At 46.0% G+C, this 17,293-nt stretch overlaps 2 protein-coding genes and 1 long non-coding RNA gene across 7 annotated transcripts in view; 2 read left to right on the forward strand and 1 right to left on the reverse strand.

Moving 5' to 3' along the window:
• The first annotated feature begins 760 nt into the window (after positions 1–760).
• On the forward strand, positions 761–7,992 carry MYDGF (myeloid derived growth factor). The gene is made up of 6 exons (XM_042479204.1): positions 761–943; positions 4,060–4,110; positions 4,592–4,653; positions 6,153–6,234; positions 7,141–7,213; positions 7,346–7,992. Exons 1-6 carry the CDS (start codon positions 776–778, stop codon positions 7,423–7,425), a joined length of 516 nt encoding a protein of 171 aa, XP_042335138.1. The 5' UTR covers positions 761–775; the 3' UTR covers positions 7,426–7,992.
• Positions 7,993–8,599: 607 nt separating this feature from the next.
• TNFAIP8L1 (TNF alpha induced protein 8 like 1) overlaps positions 8,600–17,293 on the reverse strand; it is a 12,145-nt gene continuing 3,451 nt past the window's right edge. For 2 of the 4 annotated variants that reach the window (XM_042479201.1, XM_042479200.1), the window contains exon 2: positions 8,600–10,757. In XM_042479201.1, coding sequence (XP_042335135.1) covers positions 10,192–10,752 — 561 coding nt within the window. In that variant the 5' untranslated portion in view covers positions 10,753–10,757 and the 3' untranslated portion in view covers positions 8,600–10,191. Of the gene's footprint in view, positions 10,758–11,963; positions 12,194–15,972; positions 16,222–17,293 lie in introns of those variants that run through there. The other 2 variants (XM_042479202.1, XM_042479203.1) reach the window with 2 other exon arrangements.
• Positions 12,913–17,293, forward strand: part of LOC121936707 — a 49,773-nt gene continuing 45,392 nt past the window's right edge. For both annotated transcript variants that reach the window (XR_006105018.1, XR_006105017.1), the window contains exon 1: positions 12,913–13,181. This is a non-coding gene — a long non-coding RNA (uncharacterized LOC121936707). The remainder of the gene's footprint in view (positions 13,182–17,293) is intronic.

Genomic DNA, 17,293 nt, shown 5'->3' on the forward strand with positions numbered 1-17,293 from the left:
CTGCATGGCAGAATGGGGTTGGACTGGATGGCCCTTGCGGTCTCTTCCAACTCTAGGATTCTATAAATGATAGCCATGTTTAAATATTTGAAGGGATGTCCCATTGAAGATGGAGGAAACTTCTTTTCTGCTGCTCCAGAGACAAGGGACCTGGAACAATGGACGCAAGCCCCAGGAAATGAGATCCCAGATTAACATTAGCTTAACATACAATCACATCTGAGGAAGTAGACTGAAGTCTAGGCAAGCTCACACTGCCAATTTCTTAGTCTCAAGGGTGCTACTAGATCTCTCCATGATACGAGAGCCCTGTATTGAATATTGGGTGCCATGTTGAGATGGAGCAAGCTTGTTTTCTGCTGCTCCAGAGAATAGGACACAATGGAGCAAGGGATACAAGCTGCATGAAAAGAGGTTCCACCCAAACATTAGGAAGAGCTTCCTGACAATAAGAACTGTGGAGTTAAGTGTTCCCTAAATCTTGTGTCCTCTAGATGTGTGAGGACTACAGAAACTCATTTTCCAGAACTGATCCAGTTTGACATCACTTTAAGTGACACAAAATCCTGGGATTTGTAGTTTCCCAAGGCCTTTGTGCCCATTCCCTCTGAAACTAAAAATCCCAAGACTCTCAGGAATCAGCTGTTAAAGGGTTAACAGTACTGGCAATTTTGCCCTTTTCAAACATGGCCGCCAAGGCATCATAAACGAGCAAAGAGGCGGTACGAGGACCCTTTTTGGCCCTTCCGGTTCGCCGTAGTTTGGCTTTTTCAAGATGGCGGCGCCCAGGAGAGTCCGTAGCGGAAGGCTGTGGGACGGTTTGCTGGCCTCCGCGTTCTTCCTCCAGCTCTTCCTTTCGGCGGCCGGGGCGGATGAAGCTTCCGCCACGGCCGAGTTCGACGTGAGGCCCGGCGGCATGGTCCACTCGTTTTCCAAGAGCCTGGTAAGCGACGCGGAGCGGGGGCGAGGTGGCAACCGCTGATTGGCGGAGCCGCTCTTAGTCCCGATAAAGGCGGCTTCTGATTGGCTGAGGCGCGAGGAGTCAAATTCTGATTGGGCGCTGGAGGTAGCCGGGTCTCCAGAAGGCGAAAGGGAAGGGAATGGTTCGTGTGGGGAAAATCATTAGCGCCCACTGATTGGTTGAGCTGCTCTTGGTCCCCATAAAGGCGGCTTTTGATTGGTTAAGGTGCGGCAGAGTAGAATTCTCACAAGAAGTAGAGGCGCCGCCAAGCTAGAGAATGCCAAAGGAGGGGGGGGGGGCATAGGCGCCCGCTGATTGGTTGAGCAATTCTTGGGCGCCGTAAAGGCGGCTTCTGATTGGTTAAGGCGCGGCAGAATAGAATTCTCACAAACAGACTTGGAGACACGTTACCCAATGCGCTCCTATCTGAGCTGGGTCAGCCCTGGTTAGTCTTTGGAAGGGAGACCGACAAGTAATCCAAGGTGCTGTTGGTTCTACAGTATTTCAGAGGAAGGAACTGGCAAAGCCAGCTCTTGAGTCTTCCTGGCCTAGGAAAACCCTATGAAATTCATAAGGCAACTTGAAGGCACACACACATAAAATACCCCAAAGGCACCAGATCCTGTCAGATCTTGGCTAAGCAGGGTCAACCCTGGTCAGTCCTTGGATGGGAGACCGCCAACGAATCCCAAAGGAACTGGCAAAAGCCACTTCTGAAATTCTCTTCAAGTCATACCCAGTATATCATAGTTAAATATACCAGATGAGGGAAATAAATGTTTGGATTTAACACACAAACTTGGGGCAGGTGGGCCTCCCTGCCAGAGACAGATTGCAACTAATGAATTGGAAATGGTTGCCTCACTTGTTTTGTCCTGGTTAATTTGGTTAGGTACTTAGAAATGCATACCTCACAACCAGATTCTCTCTGCTCATGGGTTCTAAGCAGGGTCAGGCCCGGTTAGTATTTGGATGGGAGACTGCCAACAGAGACCTCAAATTTCAGGCTCAGTTTCAGAGGAAGGAACTGGCGCAACCACCTCTGAGGATTCGTTGCTTAAAACACTATGAAATCCATGAGGTGGACCTAGGACTTGAAGGCACACAGACACACGCTGCACTCCTCTCTGATCTTGGAAGCTGAGCAGGGACAGGCCCGGTTAGCACTTGGATGGGAGGCCGCCAAGGAATACCAGTTGCAGTACGAGACGTTTCAGAGGAAGGAACTGTGGATTCCTTGGCTAGGAAAACCCTAGGAAATTTATGGGGTCTCCATAAATTGACAAGGAACGTGAAAGGCATACGGACACACAAATACAATGCTCTTCTGTCTGGTCTTGGAAGCTAAGCAGGGTCAGCCCTGGTTAGTCCTTGGATGGGAGACCGCCAGGGAATAACGTGTTGTAAGAAAAAGAAGGAGTGAAAGTAGGAGGAAGCAATATTAACAACATAAGATATGCAGACGACATCGTAATGTTAGCAGAAGACATTCATGAAAGGTAGAGGGGAGAAGAAAGAGGGGAAGACCACAAACCAAATGGATAGACTCAGTTGGGGTTATGGGAGAGTGCTTGCAGGATCTGGAAGGCAGTGGAAGATAGGGATTCTTGGAGATGTCTCACCCACAGAGTCGGAAAAGACTCGCAGGCAGTTAACAACAACAACCCCATATTTTAGAGGAAGGACCTGGCAAAACCACCCCTGCTTTGCCTAAGAAAACCTTACGCAACCCATGGAGTCTTCATAAGTCGACAGGCGACTTGAAGGTACATACACACCCAGACAGGCGTGTAGGATTGTGTTACGAGATTGTTTTCTCTCCCTTTTATTTCCAGGCCTTAAAGAGTTTCAGGAATGGGGAAGGCGTGCTCCCGTTGCCACAGCAGAACGCCTTGTTTATTTGATAGTAACCTGTCCTGTGCTCATTTGGAAGCCAAGGGGATGTTTGTTCTCTTGGCTGAGATAACCAAGGAGGACTTGGTTTTTACACCAGGCTGCATCTAGTGCAGGACTCAAAGTCCTGTAAGACCAGAATCAGATGACCAAACTACACCCATCCCTCCATATTTGAGGCTTTGATATTTGCGGATTTGATTATTCACGGGTTTGATTAATGTGTTCTCACTAGGAATATCTAGGTCTTTCCATGTAACACTATGGTCAACTTGAACCAAAAGTTGCCCTGAAAGACCTAGAGATTCCTAGAGAGAATACTCTACTAGGCCTTTATAGTTCCTCCGGCACAGTTCTATGGTCAGTGTCTGTCGGACGTTGACCACAGAGTTGCCCTGGAGGACCTAGAGATTCCTAGAGAGGACACTCTCCTAGGCCTTCGTAGCTCCTCCATTGGAGTATCTGGTCAGTGTCTGTCGGACGCTGGACACAGAGTTGCCCTGGAGGACCTAGAGATTCCTAGAGAGGACACTCTCCTAGGCCTTTGTAGCTCCTCCGGAGCAGTTCTATGGTCAGTGTCTGTCGGACATTGACCACAGAGTTGCCCTGGAGGACCTAGAGATTCCTAGAGAGGTGTCCTCTCAGGAAAAAACGTGATGTTTTTGTTATTTGTGGTTTTTCCATATTCACGGGGGCTTTGTGCCTCTAACCCTAGCAAATAGGGAGGGGCAAGTGTAATTTTTTCAGTTGTGTGTTGTATATTGTACTTAGGTGCAGCTTTGAATGGGATGCAGGTGTTCCGCAAGAGACAAGAATGTCTATTTCCACAGCAGAAGTTATAGATGCATAATATTTATGATTATTATTGAGAGCCATCATGGCGTAATGGTTTCAGGGTTTGCCTGCAATCCTCGAGACCCGGGTTTGAATCCCAGCTCGGTCATGTAAACCGACTGGGTGACCTTGGGCAAGTCACACTCTCTCAGCTTCAGGGTAAAGCAAAGGCAAACCTCCTCTGAACAAATCTTGCTTGCAGGCCACCATAAGTTGGAAACGACTTAAAGGCCTTGTTAGTACTTTGTGCGCAATAAATATTCACCACACTGAGATCTTTGGAATAGAAGGCAGGATGGAAATACTTTAATAAATAGGGGATGGAAAGAGAAGAAGTGTTTCAAAACCCTTATTTCTGTTCTTTCTTCCAGGGAGACTATACCTGCATTTTTACCTACGCTGCTCAAGGTGGGACCAATGAGGTGAGATCCTTCCATCCTTACATTATATTGCTTTACATTCTATGCTAGTGACCATCTTGTCGTCTGAAACCAATTCTGTGAGATGCTGCTGGGAGAGAAGGTATGAGCTACAGCATGTTAGCTAGTGGTGCTTCCATTGGTTTTAATGAGGAAAGGAACATTGTCTGTTTGTGAAGTCGAAGGCATTCATGGCCGACATCCATAGTTTTTGTGGATTTTTCAGGCTATGTGGCCATGTTCTAGAAGAGTTTATTCCTGACGTTTCGCCAGCAACATTTTCAGCTTTGATTTGAGCGGGTGGCGTGGGCCATGTTTGGCATTTATTGTTGGAGAGGTGTTGGACTCTACCTGCCATCCGCACAGTTCCCTTTTCCCAGCATGTTTTGTAGTTGTGAGTTAACAGGATCCATGGGATAGGAAATGTCAAAGCATGTATGTACCAAAGCTGATCTCTGTGTCTCTGTCTCTCTTCTCCTCCCAGCAATGGCAGATGAGCATGGGCATCAGTGAAGACAACTTGCTGTTTTCTTGTTCGGTCTGGAGGTGTGTACGCAACCTTGCTGCCTTCCAAAAATATATGTAATTAAAAAAAAATAACAGGGACCATAGCAAAACGTTGCTGCGTGGGTTTCAAGGCATTGCCACAGTGCAGAATCAATGCAGTTGGAAAATGCTTTAACTGCCATGGTTCAGTGCTGTGGAATCCTGGGACTTGTGGCTTGTTGTGGCACCAGAACTCTCGGAAGGCTACATGTCTCACAAAACTACAGTTCCCAGAACTCTAAAACATGGAGCCTTAGCCATTCAGTCGGTGTCACACTGCATTATTTGTACAGTGCAGATGTACCCATTATTCACCCCTTTTCTGCCTTAAGGTGTCTTCCCCGCCTCGACTTTTTTGTGCTTTCCTTTTGCGCATGGCAGAAATAAAAGGATTATTTTGCCTTGTCATTTTCCTAGTCCCCATGTTTGTGGGATTTCCTGCTTTGCCCCCGTACCTTGAGCTCAGCAGACAAGAAAAAGATTTCCACGTCTGCCAGGGTTGATCCGTGGCTCTCGGGTTTGCTCTGTTCCACCCACAGTAAAGGGGAAAACACCAGATGGAATATGGTTTTATTAATTTGTTTTATTATTTGCTAGCTTTTTTCATTGCTTTCTGGCCCATCAGGACTTCCAAAGCAATGCACGGTAAAAATAATAATAAAAAGGTTCTTTGAAAAGCATATTAAAAATCAACGGAGCTACCTGCATTCAAACAATACTTCAAAGCAGTTTGAAAAGCTCACCAGTTTTTAAGCACCAAAGGCCATTCAGAATAGTTGGCCCTCCATATCCTTGGGGGATTTGTTTTATCTAAACTGGGCAACTGGTTACCAGGATTGCAGTTACTAGGATGTAGTACAATGACATCCAAAATACTGTACACAAAAGTGATACCTTTATTGGGCCAATTCTTCACTTTTTAAGGCCTATGACTAACATCGCCATATTTTTCTTTATCCTGTATGATTTGCAACCCCTTTGTCTGACAAAGAAGCCAGTGAGGCTTGGAGAGCTTGCAACATGTATTTTATGCCTTTTGCTTGGTCCAATAAAGGTATCGCTTCGATCTGCTTGGAGAGGCGGGATATAAATAATAGCAATGGTTCTTTAAATTTTGAATGTCATTGTACTTTGTTATATGGCAACATGGCTACCCTAGATAAGTTTTCAGGTTGTGTAATGTAATCTCAAACCATGATTTAACAGCCTGCCTGTCTTTGGGGCTTTGTAACCATGGTCTCCCGTTTCTGACAAAACAGGAAACGGTGGTTTAATGGTTAACAAAAGTTCCTGGTGTGTACACACAAAGGCTTCATACACAGGGTAAATTCTCATCCGTATCTTGATCTACCAAGCTGAGATAACCATCATCCAAATGCAGTCAGTGTCTGTTTATCGCAGCATCAGGGGCCTTGGGTTCTTCAGCGTGACATAATTACTGTATGTAATCTTCCTTTCCTCTGTTCCCCGCAGCTGTCATCTTTTGCTTTCTCTTCCAGGCCCCAGGGGAAGTCTTATCTCTTCTTTACACAGTTCAAAGCCGATGTAAAAGGAGCAAAGATAGAGTACGCCATGGCCTATGTGAGTCTCTCTTCCGATTCTTTGCTCGGCTGAGGTGGGCGAGCGTAGAAGTCACAGCTATCACCCCAAAAAGAGGTGGTGCAGTTGTGCCATTGGATCACGCTGGAACCAGGCCAACATTATATGTTTTGCAGTAATGTCTGGTATAGTGGGGCTGCTTTTGAAGACTTTAAGAGTGAATACAGTACAACCTTCATATGTGTGGGTTCAATAACCCTGGTTTCACTTACCCATATCTGGGAAAATTATGGTCTCTCTCAGCATCTGGAGATCCTCCAGCATGACTCCATGGTCTATGGAAATATATGGTTTGCCATTATCTCTGATTTTTGCTAACCATAGTAAGTCTGGGAATGTATCTCCTGCGGATACAGGGGTCATACTCTGCAGCTGAAAAGATGCTAATTCAACATATGGTGTGTGCTTTGTTGTTGTGCGCCTTCACGTGATTCCGCCCTTTAGATTTCAAAGGAGATAAAGGGCCAAAACACACTGCAGAAATAATCCAGTTTGAGACCACTTTAACTGCCCTGGCTCAGTCCTTTGAAATCCTGAGAACTGTAGTTCATGGTGTCACCAGAGCTCTCTGATAGATGTCTCACAAAACTACAGTTCCCAGAATCCCCTACCATTGAGCCAGGGCTGCTAAAGCAGTGTCAAACTGGATTATTTCTGCAGTATGTTTTGGCCCAATCTCTGAAACCCTGAACCCTGTCACTAGAGTTGGGTCAGCACTGTGGATACCTCCTTTGGGATAGTCCTAAACTGAGTTCTTCATCTCGGAGAGCAGTTCCTTTGGAGTCTGCGATAAAGCCCAGAGTGGATTCACCACAGCCCTGACATGAAAACACAGCATTACCCTTTGGGTTTCCCTCCCTTGCCTTAACACTTTCTGTCTTCCTTTAGTCCACAGCTGCATCTGGAGGACAGAATGACATCCCCTTAAAGGAAGAGGAATTTCAAGTGACCGAAACAGCAGGTGGGTTGTCAAAGAGGCACATTTGAGGACATACGAGTGTGGCAGACATGTTAGTGGAGAACTTCCCATTAACATGTCTCCCTGCCCTCTCTGTTTACACTCCTCTTCTGTTTTGACTTCTTCCCCTTCCAGTGACCCACAAGGAGGGCAAATTCCGGGCAGAGCTTTCCAAACTGCTCATCGTAGCCAAGACAGCTCATGATGAGCTATGAACCGATGACATCTTCCTGGCTGATTTTTCACAAGGACAATACATGGACCTTCAGATCAGTGCTGGGAGTTTTGTTTTGCAATGGGTGGGAGGGATTCTCTTTTATATATTTAATTACCATTTGAGCAGAACCTTGGGAGGCTATAGACAAACCATGTGCTGCTTTAGCATCCCAAGCTGGCAGTCTACTGTTATGATGTCTTTTTTGGGGTAGTGTGGAGTGTAAGAGTTTGCTTCTTTACCAGCATTCTCTTATGGAGGTTGCCTCGAATATGAAAAAATTCACCACAGACATGGAAAACTAACTAGGGTGCGCTACCCACTTTCCTCAGTACCAGCATTTATAATCTGGTCCTTCAATACCCAATCTGACAATGCTTGACGGCAGCTGTTTTACAACAGAGGCATCAAAAAAATCACAGAGAGTGTGATTTCTTTATATATTCCAGAAAGTTTTAGCACCAAAAAGTGGCTGCTTTTGATAAATTGGTTTAACAACTGCAGGAGAGCCCCATATGGGGATATAAAAGGTGAGCAATATACAAATAAATGTGAATATATATCTTAAGGTTGGTCTCCTTGCTGCTGCTGTTTCTGTTTTTCCTTTCATTGGGCCTTTATAACAGATGTGAGCCAGCTTTTGACACAATGCGGAGCAGTGGATGCAAACTACTGGAAAAGAGATTTCACTTAAACATGAGGAAGAACCTCCTGACCGTAAGAGTTGTTCAACAGTGGAATACATTCCCTTGGAATTGGTGGAGTCTCCTTCTTTGGAGGTTTTTAAACAGAGGCTGGATGACCATCTGTTGGGGCTACTTTGATTTTGTGTTCCTGCATGGCAGGGAGTTGGATTGGTTGACCCTTGGGGTCTCTTCCAACTCTATAATTCTATGACTGTACAGTCACCCACCCATCGAATGAGAGAAGCATCTGGCTATGTCACTGTAGCCAGGCGCAAAATGATTACATTCTTCACTGATGTCCGCTGGTGTCCTCTCATCATTTTGCATCCTGTGTATAGATATAGCCAGATGCTTTCCCAATATCCCTCACTCCAACCTGGCATTCTCCGGCATGGAATGGCTATGCATCTGGTTCAGTCGATTAAACAGATGAGATTAAAATAGAACTTTGTGGAAACAACGCAGTTTTTTTTAAAAAAAGTACTTTATTTCACATCTGCAAGTTCAGTCATGGAAAAGAAAACCTCACAATTTTTGGTATTCAAGAAAATAGCATGCTGGGGCATTTCAGATGACAGGAGTTCCCCATGAAGTGCTATAGCTGTTGGACTATACTGCTGCTTTGTATCCTTCTGCATTATCTTTTGAAAGTAGGAGCTCTGCCAGGGAGCTCAGGTCCCTTCATACTGTTTCCTGAATTGATATTAACACCTCGAAGCTCTTTCTTGTAGGCTTGAGGACTAGCAGCATGGGGCTGTTTCAGCCAACAATGTGAAAGATGCTGAAATCTTCACCCAGTGCTAATGTCTACATGTAATACCACCAAGCATAGGATTTCATGTCACTGGAGCAGTGAATGTCACCCAAGGCTCTAATGAAACTTCACTTTAACCTATGGGATCCTGGGATTTGTAGTTTGGAGAGGCACTGGTGTTGTCTTGCTGCTAAATCTAAATATCTTATGGAATATTCCCAACCCTGGTTTAGATGCCTTTGTGGGGAAGGCACAGTTAGTGATTAGTCTTAATGGACAAACAGAGCGGCCATGTTCAGATGGAGTCTATCTTTACATGTTACAAGGCCACACACCCTCCCTTGCTTGTCACCTTTGCAAAGGCCAACCAGGGTGCTACTATCAGAATTTGGACCTAGATGGGTTTTTGGTCTGAGAAGCAGCTGAATTCATGGAGAGAAAATTAGTCATCAACTCTTAGTTGAAGGAAAACACAAAACATTTCCATGCTCAGAGGCATGTTCGTGGCTCTGAAAGCCAAACAGGACAAGCAACAAGACTCCTTGCACATGAGCTGATCACCATTGGAATCCAGATGCTAGGCAAGAGAAAACATCAGCCCCACTGGTCCAATGGAGCATGTCTTCTCTTCAGTGAACCTGGGTTCAGGTCTTCACAGATGCTCTCAACATGCCTTTTTGGTAGATGACTGAGTCAGCTGCATTCCCCCAGTAGCAATAGAGAGTGAAGAGAGAGTGGGTGGATAGAAAGGCGATGCGATCGGAAAAAACCCAAACAATGACCATTCAAACCAGGAAATATTTTTAGAAAACCCAGGCTGAAGTCCCACTTGGGACTTGGGTCTTTGTAGGCGGACTTATGTGGTTGCAACATTGAACTGAGTAGCTTTGCAGTGTCTACATTCTCCTAAGGACTGCTGTGATCTTATGGTGTATGAATATGGCTTGCCAATACATAATGGCGACCAGTGCGCATTGGAGGGAATCCCCAAGGTGCATCAGGACACTGTTTTGGAAGTGTTGCTGCATGGCAGAAGTCCCCAATGCACACATCAGATACGATGCAGTTTGACGCACTCTTGCTTGGATGTACATCTTCCCACTTTGCTTCTTAGAGGGTTTGATTTCAGTTTTGCAGCATATCAACAGAATTGTAAAGGTTCAACGAAAGATCTCGATTCCAGTTCTTAAACATTACCCAAACAAAAGACCCTCCCCTAAGTTGCTTAGCACCAGCCAGGGGTGTTCGAAGCAGATGCTCCCCAAGTCAAAGGGGCCCCCTTTGGGGTTCCCTCGGTTAATGTCAGACATTTACCAAAGCCGGAGCCTCAGATGTTGCCTTCGTCCAGCATTTGGTTGAGCCTGTCACAGATCCTTGGCAGATGTGTGCGATATGGCTCAGAAGACCCATAGAGAGCCGACAGAAACTCATAGTCTGAAAAGTGGTTGAAGACATGGTTGATGCGGGCATGAGACTTGGCGGTCAGATGGGTGTTGATTGCTTGATGCAACAGGTCCCGGCACTCATTGAGCATCCCAGACATGACCCGGCGGTCAAAGGTGAAGTCTATCTGGTAGAAGCTGACGGCTGTCATGGCCAAAGTGTGGACCTTCTTTCGGAAGCGTTCCATGAGCACCAGCTCCTCCGCGTTGAACTGTCCATTGCGGTAGAGGACGCCCAGCTTCATGAGGATTTTGATGAGGTTCTTGATGATCTTTTGGGCTTCCTTGCGATTGCGGGTGAACTCTTTGGTGACCCGGTAGAGCTCATCCAAGATCTCACTGCTGGTGTCGTCAATGAAGATGCTGGCCATGTTCTTGGAGGCCATTTTGCTCAGCAGCTTCTTCTGAGCTTGGAGAGCCAGATTCTTGGTGCTGAAGGTATCCATTGCTCCTGAAAGAGGAAAGAAGACAAGTTATTTGTTATCACCATTATCACAACCACCATCCCCATTATCATCATCATCAACATTATCATCATCTAAGGGAAATTAGAGTACCACTCTATTCTTCTTTGGTCAGACTTGGAATATTGTGTCCAGTTCTGGGCACCACAATTCAAGAAGGATGTGGACAAGCTGGAGTGTGTCCAGAGGAGGGTGACCAAAATGGTGAAAGATCTGGAAACCATCAAGCCCTCTGAGGAGCAGCTTTGGGGGCTGGGTATGTGTAGCCTGGAGAAGAGAAAGTTAAAAGGTGACATGATAGCCGAGCTTAAATATTTGAAGGCAGGTCATACAGAGTATGGAGCAAGCTTGCTTTCTGCTGCTCCAGAGACCAGGCCACGGAGCAATGGATTCAAATTGCAGGAAAACAGATTCCACCTAAATATTAGGAAGAACTTCCTGAGGGTAAGAGATGTTTGACAGTGGAAGATGCTGGCCTGGAGAGTGGTGGAGTTTCCTTCTTTGGAGGTTTTCAAAGAGTGGCTGGATGGCCATCTGTCACAGGGAGAGCTTGGATAGTGTCTTCCTGCACAGCAGGACGTCTTTTCCACCTCTGTGATTCTAGGATCAACACCATTTTATTTTATTTTGTCCTGTCACCAGTGTAAATGTCAAGCAAACAGGGTTCCTTTCTGGAAAGGTCCAGTTGTGTCCCACCATTGAAAAAACAAACAAACCAAATTTAAAAATTGGAAGGGCACACTACTGTCAAAATGTGCGTTGTTACCATTTGGTGATTATGTGGAAAGAGAGCAAATGGCTCACTCTGAAAAGATGCGAGAAGGGAAAGAGATAAGGAGTTTGTGTATGTGTGTGTGACTTTGTGTTGCTTTTTAATCGCCCTCGACCCTGGTTTGGTTCTCCCTGATAGCAGAGATTTGTTTCCCGTGGGCAAGGCTTAATGTCCTCTGTGTGGGTGTGTGAGTGTGTGATTTCCCCTGGCGTTGCAGTCTACTTTTTCGATGGGTTATCTCTTTGCCAGCAGAGTCTAGAGGTGGCTTTATCTCAGTAGCAGCATCGATAACTTAAGAGGAGGGAAATTGCCAACAGAGTCAAGGCAGAGGTCAAACCAGAAGAACCAATGCAACAATCTGAACTAAGAATTTAAAGTTTTACAATTGAGGGGGGGGGGGGTTAACCTTGTGCAGCCGTACCTCTTGCACCAAGCCACTACTCCATATGTATATCTCCACCAAGTAATTCATTTGCAACAGTAAAGGGCATTCAGATACCAGAGAAAACGGACACGCTTCTTGTTGCTCTGGTACAAGCTCCAGGAAAAGAGATTCCATCTCAACATTAGGAGGAACTTCCTAACAGTAAGAGCTGTTTGACATTGGAAGATGCTCCCTCAGAGAGTATTGGATTTTACTCCCTTTGATGTTTTTAAACAGAGTCTGGATAGCTATCTGTTATGGATGCTTTGACTGTGAGTTCCTGCATGATGGGGCTTGGAGTGGATGACCCTTGGGATCTCTTCCAACTCTGTGATTCTATGATTCATCTGCTGAGACTCTATCGGACCTCCTTGAAGGATGTAATCGTTTTGCAGCTTGCTTCTGGGACGTAGCCAGATGCTTTTCCAATCCTCCACTGCTCTTCCAGGCTGTGTCCCTACAGTAGATCCAGGAGTCCATGAATGGCCAGCTGTAGTGTAGTTCTATATGCAAAACTTCTAGCTGTAATTTGTGTGTCGGTCAGCAGTATGGGGTGCCTAGCACTGAAGACCCTGATACCTGTGTTCCCATTGTGCCATTGATACACCAACCAGACTTATTCCTCGCTCCTCGTTCAGCTCCGACCCATTCGGAATCATCTCTGTTATTAATATACTTTCTTGGCCGCTGCATTCACTTTGGCTTGGTTTGGAAAGAGCTCAGTCATGACATGTTTTCTTGGCCAGAGTTCTGGTTGGCTCGGTTCAGTATCAGCTTAGTAACTGCATGCTTTGTCTTGGCCCGCGTTCAGCTGGGCTCTGCTCAAAACCTACTCGGCCGTCCTGTGTTTTCTCAGCTGGTTTTGGATTCGATTCTGTTTGGGATGAACTCGGCAATTGTGAGCTTTCTTGGGAGGCATTTGAAGGGGGGAGGGGGGAATTATCCTGTTTTCTGAGAGTTGTCTCTCTTTATCCTCTCTTGGTACAAAATGAGTACTGATGGTATTCTTTGTACAGACTTCACTCTGTTACCCACAGACTGTCTTGATTTCAGCTATCCTATGTTCACCGCAACCACACTGGAGAAACCCATGGAAATTCAACCACCGTCTCCTTCCCAGGATGAACACAAAGTGGGAACAAAGGGAGTTTAAGATTTAGACTGCATGTTTCCAAAACACCCAGGGGTCCTGATGCATCTGCAACTATGGGACAGGTAAATTAATGCTTGGTTTTGCAACTGCTACTCCTGCCATAATTATATTCCTGGGCACTAGTTTGGCACTGGGAGATCTCCTATATCATGGGTCCCTGGTACATTGTCTGCCTTGTTGTTGTGTGCCTTCAAGTCATTTTTGACTTACGGCAACCCTAAGGCGAACCTGTCAAGGGGTTTTCTAATTCCGTTTGGCAGCGTTTGCCATTGCCATCCTGTGAAGCTGAGAGACCCTGGGGGTTTACATGGCCAAGCCAGGATTCGAAACCCAGTCTTCAGAGCAATAGTCCAACACTCAAGCTGCTACGTCACCCTGGCTCTCCTAATTCCCTGCCATAGGGACGGTGAATCCACACTCAGTTTTACAACTGATCCTGGGATTCTAGGCTGCCACCACACTGTGGACATAATGCGGTTTGACGCCACTTCAACTGCCATAGCTCAGTGCTATGGAATTCTGGGATTTGTGGTTCTGTGAGATGTTTAGCCTTCCCTGTCAGAGAGCTCTGGTGCCACAACGAACTACAAAGGCTAGGATTCCGTAGGAAGTCATGATCTCTCAACCTCAGAGGATGGCCATGGCAAACACCCTCTGAAGAAACTTGCACAGAAAAGCATAATTTGGAAATGACTTGAAGGCACACAACATCTTTTGGGGTGTCACCCACTGCAGTCCATACCCCTTGCACCTCCCTACTGCCCTCTGCCTTCCCATTTTCTCCATCTGCTTTTAAAATGCCCCATGTTCTTTCTCCTCCTCTCCCTTTCTCCTCAGCTTATTTCAGTTGCTGCAAAAATGGTACGCACTCATGGTTTTTTGTGGGGGTTTTTGGCCATGTTCTAGAATAGTTTATTCCTGTTTTTATTTCGCCGGCATAGAATCATAGAGTTGGAAGAGACCTTTGGAGAATCTGAAGATGCCAGCCACAGATGCTGGCGAAACATCAGGAATAAACTCTTCTAGAACATGGCCACATAGCCTGAAAAACCTACAAAAAACTATGGATGCTGGCCATGAAAGCTTTCAACTTCACATTGTTATGTACTTGGTTCACTCCACAAGCGTTAACTGTGGCTTTTCTAGCTTGTGCGTTCTTCCTCACTAATCCCTTTTGCCATCTTGACCACACTGCTTGGGACAATCAGAGGCGATGTATTTAGCTTGGAGACGAGAAGACGGAGAGGTGATATGACGGCCATCTTTAAATACCTGAAGGGAAGTCCCGTAGAAGATGGAGCAAGCTTGTTTTTTGCTGCTCCAGAGATTAGGACACAGTGAAGCAATGGATGCAAGCTACAGGAAAAGAGATTCCACCTCAACATTAGGAAGAATGTCCTGATGAAAAGAGATGTTCAACTATGGAATATGCCACCTCTGAGGGTGGTGGAGTCTCCTCCTTTGAAGGCCTTTAAATTGAGGTAGGATGGACACATTTCAATGCTTTGTGTATTCCTGCATGGCCAAATGGGGTTGAACTAGATGACCCTTGGGGTCCCTTCCATCTCTATGACTTCTAAGAGCCAGAGGTAATGAGACATCCCTTTTGCCAAATGTTTTCTCTCCATGCCCCTAGCCTCGTATTTCTTTTGAAACTCCCCTCCTCAGACTTGTCTCTTGGAGCAACAGTTATCTCAAGCTCAGTTACAAGAACAACCACTGCCTTTTATCCTTTGCAACTGTATACACCCTTCTGCACATATACAGCTCTTGGCAGGACCAGTTAAATTTTTCATGGAGTCATACAAGAAAGGCCTGAATAATTTACTGGCCAGTTTCTGGACCCGATGAAGGAGACAAAGCAGGGAATGGAGAGAAAGTAAACAAGAGGAGAGCCAGGCGGAGGAAGACTCTCGGCCTGCATCTGCCCTGCAGAAGTAATCCAGGATGACACCGCTTTCACTGCTATGGCACCATGTGTTATCATTTTGCGAGATATTTTGTCTTCTCTGTTCAAGCACTCGCAACAAACTACAGATCCCAGGATCCTATAGGAAGTCACACACTCTCAGCCATGGCAAACCCTCTCTGAAGAAACCTGCCAAGGAAAGCACTTGATAGGTTTGCCTTAGGTTCTCTGTACGTTGGAAATGGGAGAAAAAGAAACATAGGTCCAAAATACACTGCCAAAATAATCCAGTTTGAGACTGCTTTAACTTATTGCAAGGAAATGCTGGCTAGCATAACTCAATGCTGGCTCTATGCTAGGAAATTCTGGGAATTCTAGTTTTGTGAGACATTGAGCCTTCTCTGTGAGAGCGCTCTGGTTCCACAACAAAGTACAATTCCCAGGATTCCCCACCACTGAGCCAGGGCAGTTAAAGCGGTTTCAAACTGGATCATTTCTGCAGTGTGTTCTGGACCAAAGTCTCTCTCGGAAGGGAATTTCAGAGCCTGGGGCAGCCACCGAAAAGGCCCTGTCTCCTTGCCCATCCTGTGAAGATGGAGAAAACGGTCCCTCTTGACTTGAACTCAGGACTTGGATCTTTCCTTACAAAAGTCTTCTTGCCATCTGAATTTGGAGGGAACGCTTTGCAGGGCAGAAGGCATTATTCCAGGCCACGGTCTGAGTCCCGTGTAAAAGGATTAGAGAAGCCCGGGAGAGTTGCATCAAGCAAAACAAACAATACAATTGGATTGCTTAAGGGAGTGATTCACCCGCCGTGTTTCTTTTCAATTGGCAGGTCTGCTTGAACATGTTGGGCAAACAAAGGTGAGGGTGAAGACGCACGCTGTGTTTGCTTTCGAATTACAAGCCTCCCATTTCGGGGGATTTTTAATAAGCGGACTTACAGGTGTTTACTCTCCTTTTCTTTCAGTCGCTCGCTCCAACCCAGCTCTTTTTGCATTTCTCTGTGTTGGACGACAGTCCCCATGTTGGTTGGATGCATGCGATGGGAGTTGTAGTCCCAGCCCATTTGGAAGCCTCCAAGGTTAGGAAAATCGATGTATAAAAAATATTTATAAATCAAGTCAGTGGTCTTAAAGGCACCAGATTGTGTCTGCTCTTGGAAGCTAAGCAGGGTCTGCCCCGGTTAGCACTTGGATGGAAAACCACCAACAAAGACCAGGCCCTGTTTCAGAGAAAGGAACTGGCCGAACCACCTCTGAGTCTTCCTTGCCTAAGAAAACCCTATGAAATCTATGGGGTCACCATAAGTCGACAGGATCCTTGAAGGGCTATGGACACACACACAGTGCGCTCCTATCTGATCTTGGAAGCTAAGCAGAGTGAGCCCTGGTTAGTATTTGGGCCACTAATGAATCCAGGTGCTGTAGGCTGTATTTCAGAGGACAGAATTGGCCAAACCACCTCTGAGTCTTCCTTGCTTAAGAAAAATCCTATGAACTTCATGGGGTCTCCATAAGTTGACAGGCGACTTGAAGGCACCAATACACATACAATAGTAACAATATTAATAATAACTTGTGCACTACTCTGATGAAGGAAGAGGAGGAGGAGGAGGAAGAAGAGGGAGAAAAATATGTGAAGAAAGGAAGGAGGAGGTGGCAAAAGAAGGAGGAGAAGAGAGAAGGAGAAGAGGAATGGAGAAAGCAAAGGAGGAAAAGGAGGAGAGACAGAAGAAGAGGAAAGAGGAGGAGGAAGAGGAGATGGGGAGGAGATGGAGAGAGAAAAAAGGAGGATGAAAAAGAAGGAAGAAGAGGAAAGGAGGAAAAAATAGATGAAGAGGGGAGCAGAAGAATAGGAGGAAGAGGAGAAGGAAGAGGGGAAGAAGAAGAGAAAAGAGGAGGAGGAAGAGAAGGAGGGGGAGGAAGAGGAGATGGGGAGAAGAAGGAGAGGAAAGGAGGAGGTGGCAAAAGAAGGAGGAGAAGAGAGAAGGAGAAGAGGAATGGAGAAAGCAAAGGAGGAAAAGGAGGAGAGACAGAAGAAGAGGAAAGAGGAGGAGGAGGAAGAGGAGATGGGGAGGAGATGGAGAGAGAAAAAAAGGAGGATGAAAAAGAAGGAAGAAGAGGAAAGGAGGAAAAAATAGATGAAGAGGGGAGCAGAAGAATAGGAGGAAGAGGAGAAGGAAGAGGGGAAGAAGAAGAGAAAAGAGGAGGAGGAAGAGAAGGAGGGGGAGGAAGAGGAGATGGGGAGAAGAAGGAGAGGAAA

This window comes from Sceloporus undulatus, chromosome 7 (genome assembly GCF_019175285.1).
Source record: "Sceloporus undulatus isolate JIND9_A2432 ecotype Alabama chromosome 7, SceUnd_v1.1, whole genome shotgun sequence".
In the NCBI taxonomy this organism is placed as follows: domain Eukaryota; kingdom Metazoa; phylum Chordata; class Lepidosauria; order Squamata; family Phrynosomatidae; genus Sceloporus; species Sceloporus undulatus.

Excerpts from the sequence above, each read along its gene's own strand:
- MYDGF (XM_042479204.1), top strand. The coding sequence starts at position 776 with ATGGCGGCGCCCAGGAGAGTCCGTAGCGGAAGGCTGTGGGACGGTTTG. Across the intron at positions 4,654-6,152 it reads TTTTCTTGTTCGGTCTGGAG|GCCCCAGGGGAAGTCTTATC; the intron begins GTGTGTACGCAA and ends TTTCTCTTCCAG. Across the intron at positions 7,214-7,345 it reads TCAAGTGACCGAAACAGCAG|TGACCCACAAGGAGGGCAAA; the intron begins GTGGGTTGTCAA and ends TTCCCCTTCCAG.